The sequence below is a fragment of the Ascaphus truei genome, chromosome 3 (genome assembly GCF_040206685.1).
Source record: "Ascaphus truei isolate aAscTru1 chromosome 3, aAscTru1.hap1, whole genome shotgun sequence".
Taxonomy (NCBI): domain Eukaryota; kingdom Metazoa; phylum Chordata; class Amphibia; order Anura; family Ascaphidae; genus Ascaphus; species Ascaphus truei.
The window spans coordinates 380,027,777-380,045,982 of NC_134485.1; the positions used below are offsets into that span (position 1 = coordinate 380,027,777).

Below are 18,206 nucleotides of genomic sequence, written 5' to 3' on the forward strand. Positions count from 1 at the left end.
GAAACTGAAGATAGATGATTACACTGAGCTACAGAAAAATAACGCGAAGCTACAGAAGAATATGCTCACAATTTACTCTTTGCCCAGGACCGAATTGGGGGATCTAAAGAATGAGCTAGATACTGCAAATGCTACTAATGCCACCATGGTGAAAAAACAGTGAAAGTCTGACTGAATCATTGCTAAATATGAAAGAGCAAGAACCCACTAGAAGCACTCAATATCCCCTAATTGTATAGTGATAAATTTAAAAATATTCTTTAATGCTATGCTGGATACAATAATAGGTATAAAATTCAACAATGGACACACATATATATAGACCCTGTGATGAGTATATAGGATACTCCGGGCCAGTATATTTGGGGAAACGTTTGAGGTATATTAGATCAGAACGTTCCCAGGGATCCGATATGCAGTATTCCCTATAGGTGGTAGTTGGTTATATAACCTAGCCTTGAGAAAGCGTTTCCAATCGCGAAACGCGCGCGTCGGCACCCGTCACGTGCACGCGCGCCGTCAGCATTCACGTGGCAGCATTTCCAGTATCACAGCATACAGCTGCCAGACGGCCCGTGTGCACTTCCCTCAAAAGTGGGCAGGAGTCCAAGTGGTGACTCGGGGATATCTGGTGAGGGGAGAGCTATCTGATTTTCATTTGTTTCACTGTGACATCAGTAATTATAGACTCCTAACGGTGGTAGCACATTCATGAATATGTGCATAGGCATACCAACAGCCACACCGTTCCTAGGAGTAGGTTAGCTACAGTGTATATGTTAATTAGTGACAGTAGCTCTCCATATGTATGGAGTTTACAAGCTCTACTTGAGGTAAATACTGTGAGCACATTTATGCAGCATGTGTGACTGGCCAAGTCATCATTGGGTCATTTAATCATATGCTCAGTCAGCAATCAGTTATCTGTGTATATATCTCTACATATTGGCAGTATCTTCACTTTGCATGCTTCAATATATATCCACCTGGGCAACTTCTCTAATTCAATAGAAAGGTCAACCACACTATACAGAGATCATAATGGTAGTAGAATTCCTGGCAGTGGAAGCGCATTCATAAATATGCGCACAGGTATACAGATAACCACACTGTCTATAGGAATCTATACACCTTTCCATTTTTGCTCTGTGTACAATAGCTAGCTCTTCCATCTTTGGAGCCACTTAGCTATTGTTAGGTGTGTAGATGTGGGTTCACATATAGAGCCTACATCACCGCTTCCTTATAGGACCCACCACTTTATGCAAAGTGAGCACACATTAGATATACTGTGCTGATCCTTTTGCTGGTACGCAGCAATTGTGATTAGATCTACACCTCCTCACATTATTACCCTGTGACCTGTCTGGTACTTTAGACAGGCTATCAGTCAGCTCCCCCCCTATACCAGTATATAACCAACTACCACCTATAGGGAATACTGCATATCGGATCCCTGGGAACGTTCTGATCTAATATACCTCAAACGTTTCCCCAAATATACTGGCCCGGAGTATCCTATATACTCATCACAGGGTCTATATATATGTGTGTCCATTGTTGAATTTTATACCCATTATTTTAACCAGCATAGCATTAAAGAATATTTTTAAATTCATCACTATACAATTAGGGGATATTGAGTGCTTCTAGTGGGTTCTTGCTCTTTCATATTTACCTACTACATCACCCATTAGCACCTTATCCCACATACACTTATTCTATTCAGCTGTAGCGGGGTACTTCACTAATGATTTAACTGAATCATTGCTAATCTGAATCAGAAGTATGAGGCACTGAAAGAGATTACAGTCTTTCAGAAAGAGGTTCGCAATTGCCATAGAGAGGTGGAAGTCTCTCAGAATGAGGTTCACACTCTCCGCATAGAACTGAATGCCTCACACCAGGAGGTCAACCGTGTCCGGACAGAGGTGGACATATCGCAGAATGAGGTTCATATTCTCCGCATAGCACTGGATGCCCCACACCAAGAGATAAGCAGTTGCCGCACAGAACTGGAAGTCTCTAAAAGGGAACTTAACAGGAGAGCTGGACATCTCTCTAAAAGAGGTCAGCAGGCTTAATATGGATCTCAAAGTCTCTCAGAAGGAGCTTCAGACCCTTAACCTAGAGATAGAAGTCTCACGCCAGGAGACTAGGAGTCTCAAATCATAAGTGCGTAAATGGAAGGAGGACTAGAAGGAGGCCCTGAATATTACAGAGACTGAAAAAAGAGAAAATACAAGGCTGAAAGAAGAAAATTCTGATTTGACAGACCACGTCAATGAAAAGAAGGAAAAGCTGCATGAGCTACAAAAATTAGAGAAATAATTGGAAGATGCAAAGTTTGAAGCATTGGAGCAACACACAAGCAGAGCACCTTTTGCAGAACCAACTGCAAGGTCTGCGTACACACCTCCAGAATGCAGAGGAAAAGCAGTGAACTCTGCAGGAAGAAAATCTGCAGGCTGCTAAAGAAGTACAAGTGCTGCAGAGACATCTGATTACCCAGTGTGTCCCCGCAGAGCAGCATAAGGAACTGAGGGCTACCCTGAACAACACCAGAGCTTCGCTGGAGGTCAAGCTTAGAGGCCCAGTGACGGTACAAGAGGGAGCACAAGAAGGCCCAGAAACTGTGGCAAGCAGCTGTGGCCCTATCGAAGAAATTCACAGTGCTCCACAATACAATGAAGTATATGTGGAAGCAACCTCAGAGAAAGCACAGTGAAGAAATAAAGACCCTGAGAGGAGAATTGCAGGATGCACTCAAGAAACAGAGATATCTCACGGATGAATTAAACTTGCAGAAAAGCCTAGAAGTGGAAGAGCTTGAAAGAATGAGAAATTAGATTACAGTACTGCAGGGATAGAGAGATTATTCAAAGACTTTACGGTCAGTGGTTACAACCTTGGAGTCTGAAAAGATGAAGATGGAGAAAAAAGTTACAGAATTAAAACAGTGTTTTAACAGGTGTCTCCACTAGAGGTAAAGGTATTGGCCCTGCCCAAGCATCGGTATCCCACAGCGACTAATGCCCATGAAGACAAGGGTACATTGAGAGCTGGGGACACTGCTCAACTGCAAAACGAGATTGCAAAGTTTGAATCGCCTGAGCAAGCACTAGCTAAACCTTCAGCTGCCCAACAGGCAACAAACAAAGGTATGAGTGCAGAATCAAAACCAGAAGAATCCTTATCGGATGAAGCTGAAAAGATAGGAAGTTCACTGGAAATGGATGTAGAATTCCAACTCAATTCCAAAGAAGCTGAACTGGCAACTGTATTGAGTGGAAAAAGAAGTGCAGAAGGACAGCTTCAAGAGCTGAAAACTCAAATAGCTATTCTTGAATGCTCTTTAAGTCATACCATGAAATGGCATGAGTCTAGGATATAGATTCCGGACATCAGACAGAATTCAAAAGTAAGCTGACAGAGGCTTTGCAAGACCTGAGCAAGGGTTACAAGGAATGGGCATTTAGTGCTAAAATGGAGTCCATGGAAAGATGGCGAGAGAAAGCTATTTGCGTAAACGCTCTGCGACTGTCGCCATACAGTCTGCCTACAAAGAGAAGATCGTCAGCCGCAGGGGAAATCTCCTTGATAAAGTGCTATACGCACGAAACGCGTAGAAGGTTGTTAAACCTCCGTTTTTTTAACTATGAACCAATAAAGATTTAGATTTTATTCACTCAATTTTTGTGACCCACTCTATTGGCTGTGCACCAAAAATCCTATTTTTGTCAATCAACCAGACTCCACCTGTCTGATTAGTTCTGTTAGAAAAAGCCTGATCTAAGAAACAGGAAAGAGATTTCCTTAGCCCACAACTGCACTGACCAGAGGAAAATATGTCTTGATGCACACAAAAGGACTGTATACTGACAGCAAGACAAGGAGACAAGACCTCTCCATACCTGGACATTGACATTTCCATAGCACACAAGGGTGACATTTCCATAGCACATTGACATTTCCATAGCACACATGAGATAAGAGAGGCCTTCCCCTACAGCTACAAGAACAGATAAGAGACTTTCTTGTTGGTGTGTGTGTGTGTGTGTGTGTGTGTGTGTGTGTGTGTGTGTGTGTGTGTGTGTGTGTGTGTGTGTGTGTGTGTGTGTGTGTGTGTGTGTGTGTGTGTGTGTGTTAGGGGTGGTAATTAGCTTAGCTACCCACCCAGTTAGAGAGGGCTGGAGTAAAGGTGTAGATATACTCCAAAGTGGAGTAGGCCTTTATTTTATTTATTTTTAATGTTTTGCCATGTAAAAAGAACAGGTGCAATAAAGTCTTATTTTAATTTCACCGTACAACCGGTCTCCATTGCATACCTCTCCACACATCTCCTACAATTGGCCATTAAGATTTTGGCACAAATTATACGGAAATATTCCCAGAGTGTTGGATTGAGGGCAGGTTGGTATAGAACATAAGATATCACTACAGTATTTGCTGATGATGCACCAGTAACCTTAACTTTATTTATGAATAATTAATGAGAGTAATAACAATTTTCAGTCAAGCATCCGGCAATTAGGTATTTTGGGCTAAATCAGACATTTTTTAATCACTAAGCAACTCTCAACCATTTATCCCTACAGCGGAAGCCCCGGTCACCAGGATTAGAGAGTTTAAATACAGTATCTGGGCATTCATATTAATACTGACGATAGAAGAATATACAATCTCGATTTTGCCCCGACGTTAGTAAGGGCTGAGAACAATTTGTCTAGGTGGGATGCAATTGAATTCAAACGGTAAAGTTAATGTGATTAAAATGAAAATAGTCCCTTTGTCAAATTATTTATTTCTTACGCTCCAAATAATTTAGGAACAGAAAACTTTTTGTATTAAATAAAATCATAAATAACATTTATAGAAGGGCAAAGAATCAAGGCAAAAATCTCAAAAAATCATACTTTCTGTTAACAGAAGATGGGTTGGAGCTTCCCAACTTTTATGGGTCCTACCTATTGGCAAATTTGGTACAAATTGGGGCTCCGGGAGCATTAAAAAGAGGAAATTGGGAATGTGTAATTGGCTATGGCTTCCATTTAAAGAGTATATTACTAATCTCACATCAGTCTAGAGCAGGGTTTCTCAACCTTTTTTGAGCAGGGGCGCGCCTAAAGGATTTTGTAAATTGCAGGAGCATCTCTGCTGTTCATACTTCACTCGTCCTCTCCTTATTTACACACATAATACGCTCACCCTTCTCGTCAGATACACACACTATAACACTCATCCTCGTCTTACATACTGTACTCCACATTCATCCTCACACATCATAAATACCCTTTTACGCAACACACACTGCACATGGATCCCCTCTTCTCACACAGCACACTAACCCTCTTTCTTAATCAGAAACACCACGTGCACACCCAGTTACAGTATATGCCAGTTATGTGCAATGGTTAATGTTTGCTAATCATCAATTGAGCAAGCTAACCTCTCCAAATAGAAAAATTGCATGCACAGAGGTTTGCTGGTTGCTTATGCAAATTCCACAGTTTAAATCTCTGGTGAATCAAACCCACAAACGCCAGATGCTAGGTAATAAAACGGGAATGTAGAGATATCAGATTCTGATGCTATCGTTCGTTAAAGGAAGAATTGCTCAATGTAAATCCAGGAACAGGACATTTAAATGAATGATGCATTCCTTTGTAGCCAACATCCTACAATCACATTTAAAAAGGTAAATAATATAGAAAACCAAAAGACAGCATTGTGGCTGAAACACTTGTATAGAAGTGCCACATAGTAACAGTGCATTATGTAATTTGCGTTACACGATGAGAGCAATTCTCCATGCAGAAATGAGTAAGTCGTGCCAGAAAAGCTTCATACCGTTTTTATTACATTGTCATGGTAACCACCTAAAAACAAAAAAAAATTTGCAGCAGAATAACTCTTCCATTAAACCCTCTCACTTTTTCCCCAGATCCAAGCCAGAAGCCATTTAAAAGGAAAAGGTCCATCATAAACTGGACCTTTTGGCGTGGTTCAAACACTCAGCTGGATAATGCACCGCTGTCGCCAACCTCTTTAGCTCCTGGGAAGCTGTTTGGACTTTCACTGCCAGCCATCTGCGAGAATGACAACCTGCCCAAGCCTGTCTTGGTAAGTAGAAAGCACCGGACCTATTGCACTAAATGTAGAAGACATTTCCCAAAAAACTTATTGCATCACACACAACAAGACAAATTGCAGACGACTTCGCATGTATCATCTGTTAAAACAATAATAAAAAAGCATGTCATTTTTCCACAAAAAGCCGCTTGCGATTTTGTGATACATAGGGCGTTTTTTCAGGTTCATGTAACTATGTAACTAGTATTACTTTTTGCTATAGTAGTCCAGATTTACATAAGGTACTGTAGCAAACCCACTAATCACACGCTATGTTAATAGTACATCTCATGCTACAAAAGTATAAGAAAATGACCCAGAATGGTACGCAAACTGTGCTCGTAAATTACATAAAGTAAAACAATATTGTCTAAACTTGTAAAATTAAATAGACATTAAAAAATATATGAAGTTACCGTAGGAGTAATTCAATGTAGTGTAAAGCGGACGTTCGTGCCATTATTGGGTGAAAACTCCTACTGACGCCTATGGTGATATGTTTGGATATGTGGAAGCTCAAATGCTTGGTCCCACCATTAATCCATGTGAATGTAGACAGATGAGGGGGTATATGCGTTAAGAGTGTAGTACTCGATCTTGGCATAAATAACTGAATAATGCCTGAAGGTGTGGGACAAAAGTATAATAACTTTTCCTCCTCCTTGGAATGTCCCATATAAAGAATTGAGTACTCACTGTTACCCCTTAGCGTCCACAGGTGTGCAGCCTCTTCCAGAAGTCCAACGATGTCCAAGAGTAGTGTGTGTGGGCGCACAGCAGACAAGGAACAGGTCACGTGGCGAATGAAAAAATATTTATTGATGCTGCATATTAAAAAATGGTGGAGGTACAATACTCCTACGCGTTTCGTGCTTGTAGGCACTTTATCTTTGATCCTTGATAAAGTGCTTACAAGCACGAAACGCGTAGGAGTATTGTACCCTCCACCATTTTTTAATATGCAGCATCAATAAATATTTTTTCATTCGCCACGTGACCTGGTCCGTGCCTGCTGTGCGCCCACACACTACTTTGACGCCTATGGTGGTTTTGATCTGATAATGGCTGCTTCGAAATACATTGAATTCCTTCCTTAGGCCCAGATCCACACAGCTTGATTAAGTGAGTTACCGTGATGCAAATCTACCTTAATGTCACATTATTCTTTTATGTGTATCTTCAAAGCTCAATAACGTAATATTATGTCCTTTTTCACAACCAGAAAGGGCATTGTGTTAATTGTCACTAACGGCCATTAGTAATTATTATATGCGAAAGAGGCAATCCCCCAAATAACACCTCTCCACATAGGTCCATTAAGGTTAATACAGGGATTTAACGTGATATTAGTCAAATACCTAATGTGGCGTTACTCCCATCCAGACCTGAAATATGAGATACCTGGGGGAAAATGCAAATTATATTCAAATTACTAAAATTACCATATTTCCCAGGGATCTCAGATATGTTCTTTTAGTTTCCAGGTAGGTCTCCACATATTGTATAAAAGAGGGTTTGGGGGGGGAGAAATACAAGTCACTGGGTACTAAAAAAAGAGGACTTCATACCATCTATCCAATAAAACCCATATTTCCGGATCTGGTTGGAAGTAAGACAGACTTAAAGCCATGTTCCTTGAAGCTAATGCAAGGTTGTGCTAACTTAATATGATTTTAGGCCTATGCTAAGGCGATAAACAATGGCTGTTGCTTTTGCATATGGGGGACTTGCATTTACCTCAGGCAAAATAATGTACGTTACTGATTTTGGTAACGGCCTGAGTTACGTAGCTCTGTGGACGTGGCCCTTTGACGCAGGCTAAATAGGCATTTCTTAAAATGCACAGATTCCATTTCCAGTTTGTACATCATAAAAACCACAATGAGTTTGAACTACTGTACTCCATATACTCACATTTTTTTTTACTAGCACTGGCTTGGACCAGGCTCCTGGCAAAAGCAAGGTTAACTCAACGAATAGATATCTTGTTCATACAGCTGCCACTAAATGTAACTGTATGTAACATAATAAGTTAGGCTTCATTTACACTAATCACTGTATGTGTCAGAGATGGTTGGATACATTTAGCAATTCATATTGGCTTAGACATAGGCACCTGGAACACAGAATAAAAGGGCACCTTACAGCAGCGGTGCGCAAACTGGGGGACGCAGGATTTTCTGGGGGGGGGCGCAGGCGGTTGCAGAGGCCCCGCGTTCGTCCCCAAGGCATTTAAATTAAATGCAGGGGGATCGCGTAATTTGCAACTGAACTTACTGAGGTTCAGCTGGCTTTAGATGGCGCATTGACATGGCAACGCGGCGTCACATGAACCTGAGTTGACGCCCGTTGCCATAGCAACGCGTCACATCACATGACACCGCTGACGCCGACGGGCAGGTAAGGGGGGCGCGAGCACCAGGGGAGTGGATGCAGGGGACCGCAGCATCAGACATTTGTGCACCTCTGCCTTACAGTATATAGGAAGAAATCTATATTTATGCGTTGTATGAATTACTAAATACTCTTGTAAATTACAGAGTTTGTTCATGACTTTGGAAGCACTGTCTGCAGCTTAAAAATCTAAACCAAAGTTAAAGGATTCCATGTTTTTTTTATCACAGACCCCTACCTCTAAGGCTCTATATTACCCTCAGCCAAGTACCTGCTCTCCACATCTTAGGATCCCACCTTAAAGGTCACCCACGCAATGCAGCATTTGAATGGCCTAAACCAGAGAGAGCAAACTCCAATCCTCAAGGGCCACCAAGATGTCGTTTTCAGGAAATCCCTGCTTCAGCACAGGTGGCTCAATCAGTGGCTCAGTCTTTGACTGATTGAGCCACCTGTGCTGACGCAGGGATATCCTGAAAACCTAACCTGTTGGTGGCCCCTCTTACCTCGGTACGTCGCCATGGCAACGTCTAAGAAGCCGCCGGAGCCAAGGTAAGTGTGGTTTACAAGGGCCTTCGCCGCTTCCCCGGCCCTTAATTTAAGTGCCTTCGGAAAGCGTGCGGGCCTCTGTAAACCCTGCGCCCCCCGCAGATAATCTCGCACCCCCCAGTTTGCGCACCGCTGCTCTAGTTTCTGAGGTTACCATGGGGTACTTCTATTCTGCAATGGGCTCTGGGGAAAACTTCATTTGATGCTCCCATACACGTAATATTTCAAATGCTTACTGTATATCTCCTGAATGAAACATCAGATTTTAATCATAACAATTGCAAAAATAAAATGGCGGCCAGCACTGGCTGCGGCTTTAACATTGATTCCCGTCTTATTTTTAGGATATGCTCTCTTTCCTGTGTCAAGAGGGACCTTTTACAAGAGGTATCTTCAGGCGCTCGGCTAATGCAAAATCGTGCAAGGAAATGAAGGAGAGACTCAGTGCAGGATGTGAAGTTAACTTTGCCTGCGAATCCATATTTGTTACAGCTTCAGTGTTTAAGGTATCCAGATGTTAGGGAAACTTTCATTGCATTTCTGCACCATCGCTCACTTTCAGCAATGTGACTGCATCTGTAAAACCTATTACATGAGTCTTGCTCCCACTGGACACCCTGTTTTCTGTTTCATTGAATCACCAAATTGCAGGCTATCTAGTTCTAGCAAACACTCCCTCTGAATTAATATAATTAAATCATGGTGATCCCATGTGCTTTTCAATGTTACCATTGATTATAAGTTTACAATGCAACTATACTTTTATTTAAATCGTTGCCTGCCAACACTTTCTGGCACCTCGTGCAGCAAAACGTTTAGAAAAGCGACCAAAGAAAATGTGATTTAGCTTTTTTTAGAATATGTATACTCTCTGTATCTTTCTTATTTTTGCTGTAGCACTTCATTTGTTTAGGTGTTTCGGTCTCCAGTATAAGGCTGCATCCCCGCTAGCGCTAAGCGTGCGGCGCATGCTGCGGTTACTTACATATATGGATATATGTAAGTCCCTGCTCACGCGGTGCGCGCGCGCTCGTGCGCAGGCACACACGCTCACCGGCGCTTGGCGCTTATGTAAACAAAAAAATCTAACAGCTCAATGCCCCACACCCACGCGCGTAAATGACAGGACACCCGGCACTTATGCTTGAAATGCCTAAAAATTCATGTTTATGCTACCAAATCTTTAAAAAAAATAATTATATTAACAAGCAGGAACTTGTTGAGGACTGTGGTTATCACTTAATTTGGTCAAAATAATTTGATACCGTACATAAGACACCAAATTCTACAGAGTTCATTAGATTTCATCATTTTACAGTCCTCATGAACCTTTATCTCTTCTTTTGCTTTTTGTTTATGGCAAAATATAGATTTAGTTTAAACATGCTCTTGTTAAGTGTTTACATTACAAGAATGCCCACGATTGTGTGAATATTTTGCCTTTTTTTTTTCACGTGGTTTCTAACTTGCATGACTTTTTTTCTCCCTGAATAAGGATTTTCTTCGGAACATCCCAGGCAGTATATTTTCATCCAAACTCTATGACAAGTGGGTTTCTGTAATGGATCAAGGAAACCAGTTAGAGAAAAAAAAAGCCATTAAAAAGTAAGGATTTCAATGATTTAGTTGTGATTTAGACACATACACACATACAGTACATAGAGATTAGAGGTAACTTGTTTATAAATACACATAAATGATGAACATTTTCAGCTGTACTTTGTTTTTGATACAATATTTCATGGGTATAGAAGGTTCTCAGAACTATTATAAAACATTTTCAGCTCCAAATGTTGTAAGCGATGCACAAAGGACTCATTTTATTTCTGTATGTGCATATTCCATAGCATGAATCTTGTATTTCGTCAAATTGCTGAGAGTTAGTAGTCCTGAGCCTCCCAGAAACATCTCATGTACTGGATCTTTCAGCATTGTTTTCTCTTCTTTCAAGTATTTACTGTACATTCCATCCCTACTAGATTGTAAACTCTTTAGAAAAGTAAGCTTTATACAGTCTGTGTGTGTGTGTGTGTGTCTGTCTGTGTGTCTGTCTGTGTGTCTGTCTGTGTGTCTGTCTGTGTGTCTGTCTGTGTGTCTGTCTGTGTGTCTGTGTGTCTGTCTGTGTGTCTGTCTGTGTGTCTGTGTGTCTGTGTGTCTGTCTGTGTGTCTGTGTGTCTGTGTGTGTGTGTCTGTGTGTCTGTGTGTGTGTGTCTGTGTGTCTGTGTGTCTGTCTGTGTGTCTGTGTGTCTGTCTGTGTGTCTGTGTGTCTGTCTGTGTGTCTGTGTGTCTGTCTGTGTGTCTGTGTGTCTGTCTGTGTGTCTGTGTGTCTGTCTGTGTGTCTGTGTGTCTGTCTGTGTGTCTGTGTGTCTGTCTGTGTGTCTGTGTGTCTGTCTGTGTGTCTGTCTGTGTGTCTGTGTGTCTGTCTGTGTGTCTGTGTGTCTGTCTGTCTGTCTGTGTGTCTGTGTGTCTGTCTGTGTGTCTGTCTGTGTGTCTGTCTGTGTGTCTGTCTGTGTGTCTGTCTGTGTGTCTGTCTGTGTGTCTGTCTGTGTGTCTGTCTGTGTGTCTGTCTGTGTGTCTGTCTGTGTGTCTGTCTGTGTGTCTGTCTGTGTGTCTGTCTGTGTGTCTGTCTGTGTGTCTGTCTGTGTGTCTGTCTGTGTGTCTGTCTGTGTGTCTGTCTGTGTGTCTGTCTGTGTGTCTGTCTGTGTGTCTGTCTGTGTGTCTGTCTGTGTGTCTGTCTGTGTGTCTGTCTGTGTGTCTGTCTGTGTGTCTGTCTGTGTGTCTGTCTGTGTGTCTGTCTGTGTGTCTGTCTGTGTGTCTGTCTGTGTGTCTGTCTGTGTGTCTGTCTGTGTGTCTGTCTGTGTGTCTGTCTGTGTGTCTGTCTGTGTGTCTGTCTGTGTGTCTGTCTGTGTGTCTGTCTGTGTGTCTGTCTGTGTGTCTGTCTGTGTGTCTGTCTGTGTGTCTGTCTGTGTGTCTGTCTGTGTGTCTGTCTGTGTGTCTGTCTGTGTGTCTGTCTGTGTGTCTGTCTGTGTGTCTGTCTGTGTGTCTGTCTGTGTGTCTGTCTGTGTGTCTGTCTGTGTGTCTGTCTGTGTGTCTGTCTGTGTGTCTGTCTGTCTGTGTGTCTGTCTGTGTGTCTGTCTGTGTGTCTGTCTGTGTGTCTGTCTGTGTGTCTGTCTGTGTGTCTGTCTGTGTGTCTGTCTGTGTGTCTGTCTGTGTGTCTGTCTGTGTGTCTGTCTGTGTGTCTGTCTGTGTGTCTGTCTGTGTGTCTGTCTGTGTGTCTGTCTGTGTGTCTGTCTGTGTGTCTGTCTGTGTGTCTGTCTGTGTGTCTGTGTGTCTGTCTGTGTGTGCTATATATATATATATATATATATATATATATATATATATATATATATATATACCCATATACAGTAATATATATATATATATATATATATATATATATATATATATATATATATATATATTACTGTATATGGGTGCATACTTGAAAATGAGAAGTAACTGTATCTTTCCTGGCGTTAACTGGCGCAATAACACCTGCTACTGTACATCTGAACAGTATGTTAATACATTTTGACATTTAAACATTTACAAAGTCAGAACGGTATGCATTCATCAGAGCTGTTTTAAGGTGGCTGGATAGATGAATGCACTGCGCTAATGTAAGAGAATATGTTAAAAACAAAGCATATATGGAAGCCGTCTGATTGTAATTGTTACTTTGCTTTGGGATTGTAGGTTACTCGAGAAGCTGCCACAAGCTAATGTTATGTTGCTGCGTTACGTGTTTGGAGTCTTACACTGCATAGAACAACGTTCTGAGACCAACCAAATGACGGCCTTTAATTTAGCAGTATGTATCGCTCCCAGTCTGCTGTGGCTGCCCAGCCCTTCCAGTGCAGAGACAGAGGGCGAGTTCACAAGAAAGGTACAATTTGTCATCACCGGTTTTTGAAAGTAAACATAGACTCAGCAATTTGTGTTACTCTATATGGGATCACTTGTTGTTTGGTTGCCTGCAACACATTGTCAGCCGTTCTGGCAGCAAAGAGGTAAATGCCAAGTACTATTTTGCACTTCATCACAAATATCAGTGTCTTGTAATTCTTACGCTTGTAAATGGTAAGGAATTGTAGTCTTGGTAATACTAGTTGCATGCCAGAGCCCCTTTCAGTACTTCAGTAATTGACCTAAAAGAAGAATGTATTCTAAACATGGACTGAAGTGAGTTCTAAATGCATTTTTTAGGCAACATGTACATGATTTTTATATAAAGCACTAAGACCCAGAGGTACAGAGGTCCGTTAACTCCGTGCTAATATTGAGATGTTATTTTCCATGAGGTTAACACATATCCACAAAGCTTATTAGATGCGAAAACAAAAGCTGCATATCTTATTAACACAGGTTTAACGCCATTTTAATTTAGCTCTACCTTGCGTTAACCTGAAATAATATGACTTGGGGTAGAAAGAGAGAGAGAGGGGGATGAGAGAGGGGGGAGAGAGAGATAATGACTCCTATTACCATATTTCCTAGGAGTGCCCGTTTTTTGGGGGAGGAAAGGGGGAGTCGCAAGTGCTTCTGTATATTGTATATACCTTCTCAGCACACCTGTGCACAAAACGGAAATACCGTGGAAATATGGACATTTAAATCATTTGAATATGCATTGCATATACAAATTAGCATGTATCTCAAGTGTGGTCCTTTTGTGCATTGGCGTCTCTCCACGTGTTGTTTAAACGTGCGTTTGGGGAGGTAGGTATAGCACTTTGCACTCTAGCAAAGAAGATTAACGCCACCTTTAGGTATGATCTAACACAGCTATGCGCAAACTGGGGGCTCGGGAGAATTTACAGGGGGAGCGCGGGCTGTTGCAGAGGCCCCGGGCTCTTCCCCCAGGCATTTAATTTAAGGCCTCTGTAACCACACACCTACTGGCAGCCGGGTCTTCGCCCGCGGGGTGATGTCACGCATCGCCATGGCAATGCGCGTCAAATGACACGGTGGGGGTCACATGACGTAACTCGCAATGTCATTTGAAGCCGTGCCTTCTGGGGAGGGGGTGCGCGAACGCTGCGGCTCCCAGGAAGGGGATGTGTTAATGAGGGAACATCTCTTTTGCACCAACCGTACTTGACTCAATGCCAATACAGTACAATACTGTACTTGACTCAATGCCATTTCTGGCCAAGAAAAGCACTTAACGCCTCAATAAGTCAATAACGGACCTCTGTGAATCTGGGCCTATATGGAGTCATTGAACACTTTTAGAGGGGGGGTGACAGTGGTTTCAGACCTAACCATGCGCTGTGTGGCCTTTCACAAGTCACTTTATATCCTTCAGTAATAGATGCCAGCAATAAAGTATGTTGTAAGCTCTTTGACAGTCTTTAATAGTGATTAACATGCTAGCAAATACAAGCAGTAACACATAAAATACGTGGGTCTTCATTTCCAGTTCAAAATGCATAGTAATGCCTTAGAACTTCTTAATGCTGGGCTGAACATGCCAATGTTGTCTTTCCCACAGGTTTCAGTCCTTGTACAGTTCCTTATAGAGAACTGCTGCATGATTTTTGGAGAAGACATTTCATTATTATATGCTAACTTGTCAGCAAAAGATGATAACAGAGAAGACAACTCGGGTAAATATGAACACGATTCTATGCAAAATAATTAATAACAAAATCCAGTTTTCTAGTAAAGGTGCGCTTAACTTTTCCGAGTGCCAGCAGACTTCAGTAATCACGACCATGTTATTGCTTCGGTAATGATCACGTGGTCGCAACTGACTCCCGGGTGACGTAATCTGAATTGGATTCAGACTTTATTGGACTGCAAATAAAGTGTGCAAAGTAAAGACGGAAGAATCCAGTCATGGAAGAAGGATGGCTCAAAAGCAAAAATTACACAACGTTCACCTTGTATGTCTTAAAAATTGGAAAGATCTGACTCTGGGAAGGAGAGTATGTGCCTAGAGCTGTTCCTTCCACAGGACATATAAAAACTATAGTTGCCTATTCCATATCAGCTGAAGTGGGTGATCAACTGGATTTTCTAACTGAAAATCCCCATTTATTTAGGGCCGCTGCAGACAATATAGACCTTTTGGCCCTTATTCAAAATGCTGTGAAGCGGTTTCCCTATGCTGGACAAGATTTTAGTTAACGCACCTTTAAGGGCTATCAGTAACACAGCGTTACTTGTTGATTTGAGCCATAACATGCCCTTGCATTAGCTATACTGGACGTTAGTGCTTATGAGATGCAAAGATGTGCTCCCAGTAACAATGCCAACCCATAGAGCGAAGCTATAGTTAGTGCAGGGATGTAATGATGCAGTTACCAAAAGGTGATGTTAGCTCCCTCCAGACCTTGAGATATGGGTTTTGCTGGAGAGGAGATGAAAGGAGATTAGGGGACAACTGCGATATATGCTAATAGGAGTAATTTAAATATACTTTGCACATCCAATTAGTATATATCCCAGCATATATGAGCTCTCTCTCCCTTCCCCCTCAATCCCCCTCTACCGCATATGTCAGGGTCTGGAGGGAGATAACGCCACCTTTAGGTAAAACAGGTGTAATGTGAGTCGTGTTAAATCTGCAGTTCAAGCAATATCCTACCTGTGTTTTTTTTTTGTTTTTTTTAAATAAATCAGTTCTGTACTATGAGAAAATACTTGTAGCATTTAAAAAAAAACTTTTTAAAGACATTTTTAATGTATTATAACGTAACAAGCGTTTTTTTGTTCCTATAGGAACCATTTACAAAGTCACATCCCCTTCCTCTTCTGAAACAGGCTCTGGCACACACCTTTTTGAGCCCTGCCCATTCTCTAGCAATGCACCAATTGTGTATTTAGTGACTGCCTGGTCACATGATCTTCCCCACAGAACTTTGCATCTTTGGTCCTCTTCTGCTGCACTGACAGACATTTAGTGAACCCCAGAGCCGAATCTTCGCCGATCGATCACAGGAGAATGGATCGATCGGCAACTTAGCTAATTACTTATCATTGTGTGGATTGTATTCATGCGCATATTAAAGGGGGGAGGGTAGAATGGCAGCTTGGTCTGCTGCTTTAAGCTAACTCGAGGCAGTGCTTATTTAGCATGCTTAAGTCTATGCTAATGAGATCACTAACCGCCGTTGTTTTTGCATATAATTAGCTTTGTGGATTGGTGTTAACCTCAGGGAACAAGACGTCCGTTACAGATTTTTATAACATGACGTTATGAGCCCTGTGTTACGGGAGCTTTGCGGCTCTGAACCATTAATATCTGATTTTAAACAGAAAATTGGAAAAACAAAGTCATAAGTTAAAAATTATTATTATTATTATTTTAAATGGATAACCCTGTTCTCGGGAAAGAGAAACCTTACTGAACACTATGTAACTGTTTTGAAGATTAGTAGTAATATATTGAGGAAATAAAGAGTGTGAAAGTTAAGGTTCTGGTTTTCACAGATGCCAATAAAGAGCCCTATGATATTTTTAGTATTGACCGCTCACTGTTTAAAACTGTTAGCATCACGTACACTCTACCAACTTGTAAAACTCACAGAATTGCTTCCTCACAATTAGAGATGTGTAATGTTATACTAGTTCAATGTGTAAGCTATTGGTTAAAAAAAAAAAAACAGTGAATGTAGGGTAATTTCTTATACAATCCTCCAGAAATCTCATAAATAAGCGACTTACCTGGTTGTTAATGTCACGATTTTCCTTAACATATTTTCAGAGGCCAATAATATAGTCCTGTTTTCGTCCAAAAAGAGCTTTGAATTAAATGTAGTGGTCGTTAGTGATAATTGTAGGCAAAAGAGGCTTCCCCCACCCCCTATTAACAGGGCCTATCCACAAAGGTTTGTTAAGGTTAAGTCAAGGGTGCTCAACTCCAGTTCTGAAGCCCCCCTAACAGATCAGGTATTCAGGATATCCCCGCTTCAGCACAAGGTGGCTCAGTCGGAGGCTTAGTCAAAGACTGAGCCACCTGTGCTGAAGCAGGGATATCCTGGAAACCTGACCTGTTGTGGGGGAGGGATGGAGCTTCAGGACTGGAGTTGAGCACCCCTGAGTTAAGTCATACCGAAAGGTGGCGTTACTCCCATCCAGACCATGAAAAAATGGGTTTTGGTTTGCGAGCAAAGACGGAGAGGGTATTATTTCATTAAAGTCCTCATTGACTTGTATACCTCTCAAACCACTCCTTTACACAACCCATGGAGTGATTCCTGGGAAGACACGTGAGATGCAGCCGAGATACCTGGGAAATATGCTCATTTAAATCATTTGAATATACTTTGCATATTCAAATGTATATCACATGTATCTCTTGACATGTATAAATGTGTTACTGTAGCTCTCTCTCGCTTTCTCTGGGTGTTTTTGCATATTATTAGCTTTGTTGATATGCATTAACCTCGGAAAATAACCCGTTATTATTATCACGTTAGGAGCTCTATTGTTCAGATTCCTACATCTACTAAATTGGGCAAAATTGGTGCTGAAAATACCTTGATAAATAACCCACAGGAGGAAGTAACTTACATTGTTAGCTTTTTTGTTGATTATAATAATAATAGCATGTTCTTGTATAGCGTTGCTAGTTTTACGTAGCGCTTTACAGAGACATTTTGCACGCACAGTCCCTGCCCTGTAGAGCTTACAATCTATGTTTTTGGTGCCTTAGGCACATGGAGATAAAGTGACTTGCCCAAGGTCACAAGGAGCCGACACCAGGACTTGAACCAGGCTCCCGTGCCAGTCAGTGTCTTTACTCACTGAGCCACTCCCTCTCTTTATTGATTATTTGCTAGCAAGCACACAGAGGCTATTTATCAAAGCATCTATGCGAATAACGGACAAAAACCACAACCAGATTTATCAAAGGAAAAAATCCCCATTACTTGCTATGTCTTTTTTCCTTTGGTAAAACCAGTTTTATTTTTTGCCCCAGTTTCAGTATCCAAAATGCTTTTTACAAGCCTGGATTGAAGGAACCAACGTGCTAGATTTTTAAAAATGTTCTTTTGTTTGTTATTAATAAGGAATACTTTTTATTTGACACGTTGAAACACGCCGAAATTATTATTGCTCAAGAAATCTAATCTGCAACT

At 41.5% G+C, this 18,206-nt stretch overlaps 1 protein-coding gene across 1 annotated transcript in view; it reads left to right on the forward strand.

Annotated features, from left to right (window-relative positions):
* Positions 1 to 18,206, forward strand: part of ARHGAP20 (Rho GTPase activating protein 20) — a 116,567-nt gene that overhangs the window by 91,938 nt on the left and 6,423 nt on the right. The window contains exons 10-14 of the mRNA XM_075592319.1: positions 5,945 to 6,123; positions 9,420 to 9,581; positions 10,571 to 10,680; positions 12,814 to 13,003; positions 14,612 to 14,726. Of these exons, the coding sequence (XP_075448434.1) occupies positions 5,945 to 6,123; positions 9,420 to 9,581; positions 10,571 to 10,680; positions 12,814 to 13,003; positions 14,612 to 14,726 (756 nt within the window). The remainder of the gene's footprint in view (positions 1 to 5,944; positions 6,124 to 9,419; positions 9,582 to 10,570; positions 10,681 to 12,813; positions 13,004 to 14,611; positions 14,727 to 18,206) is intronic.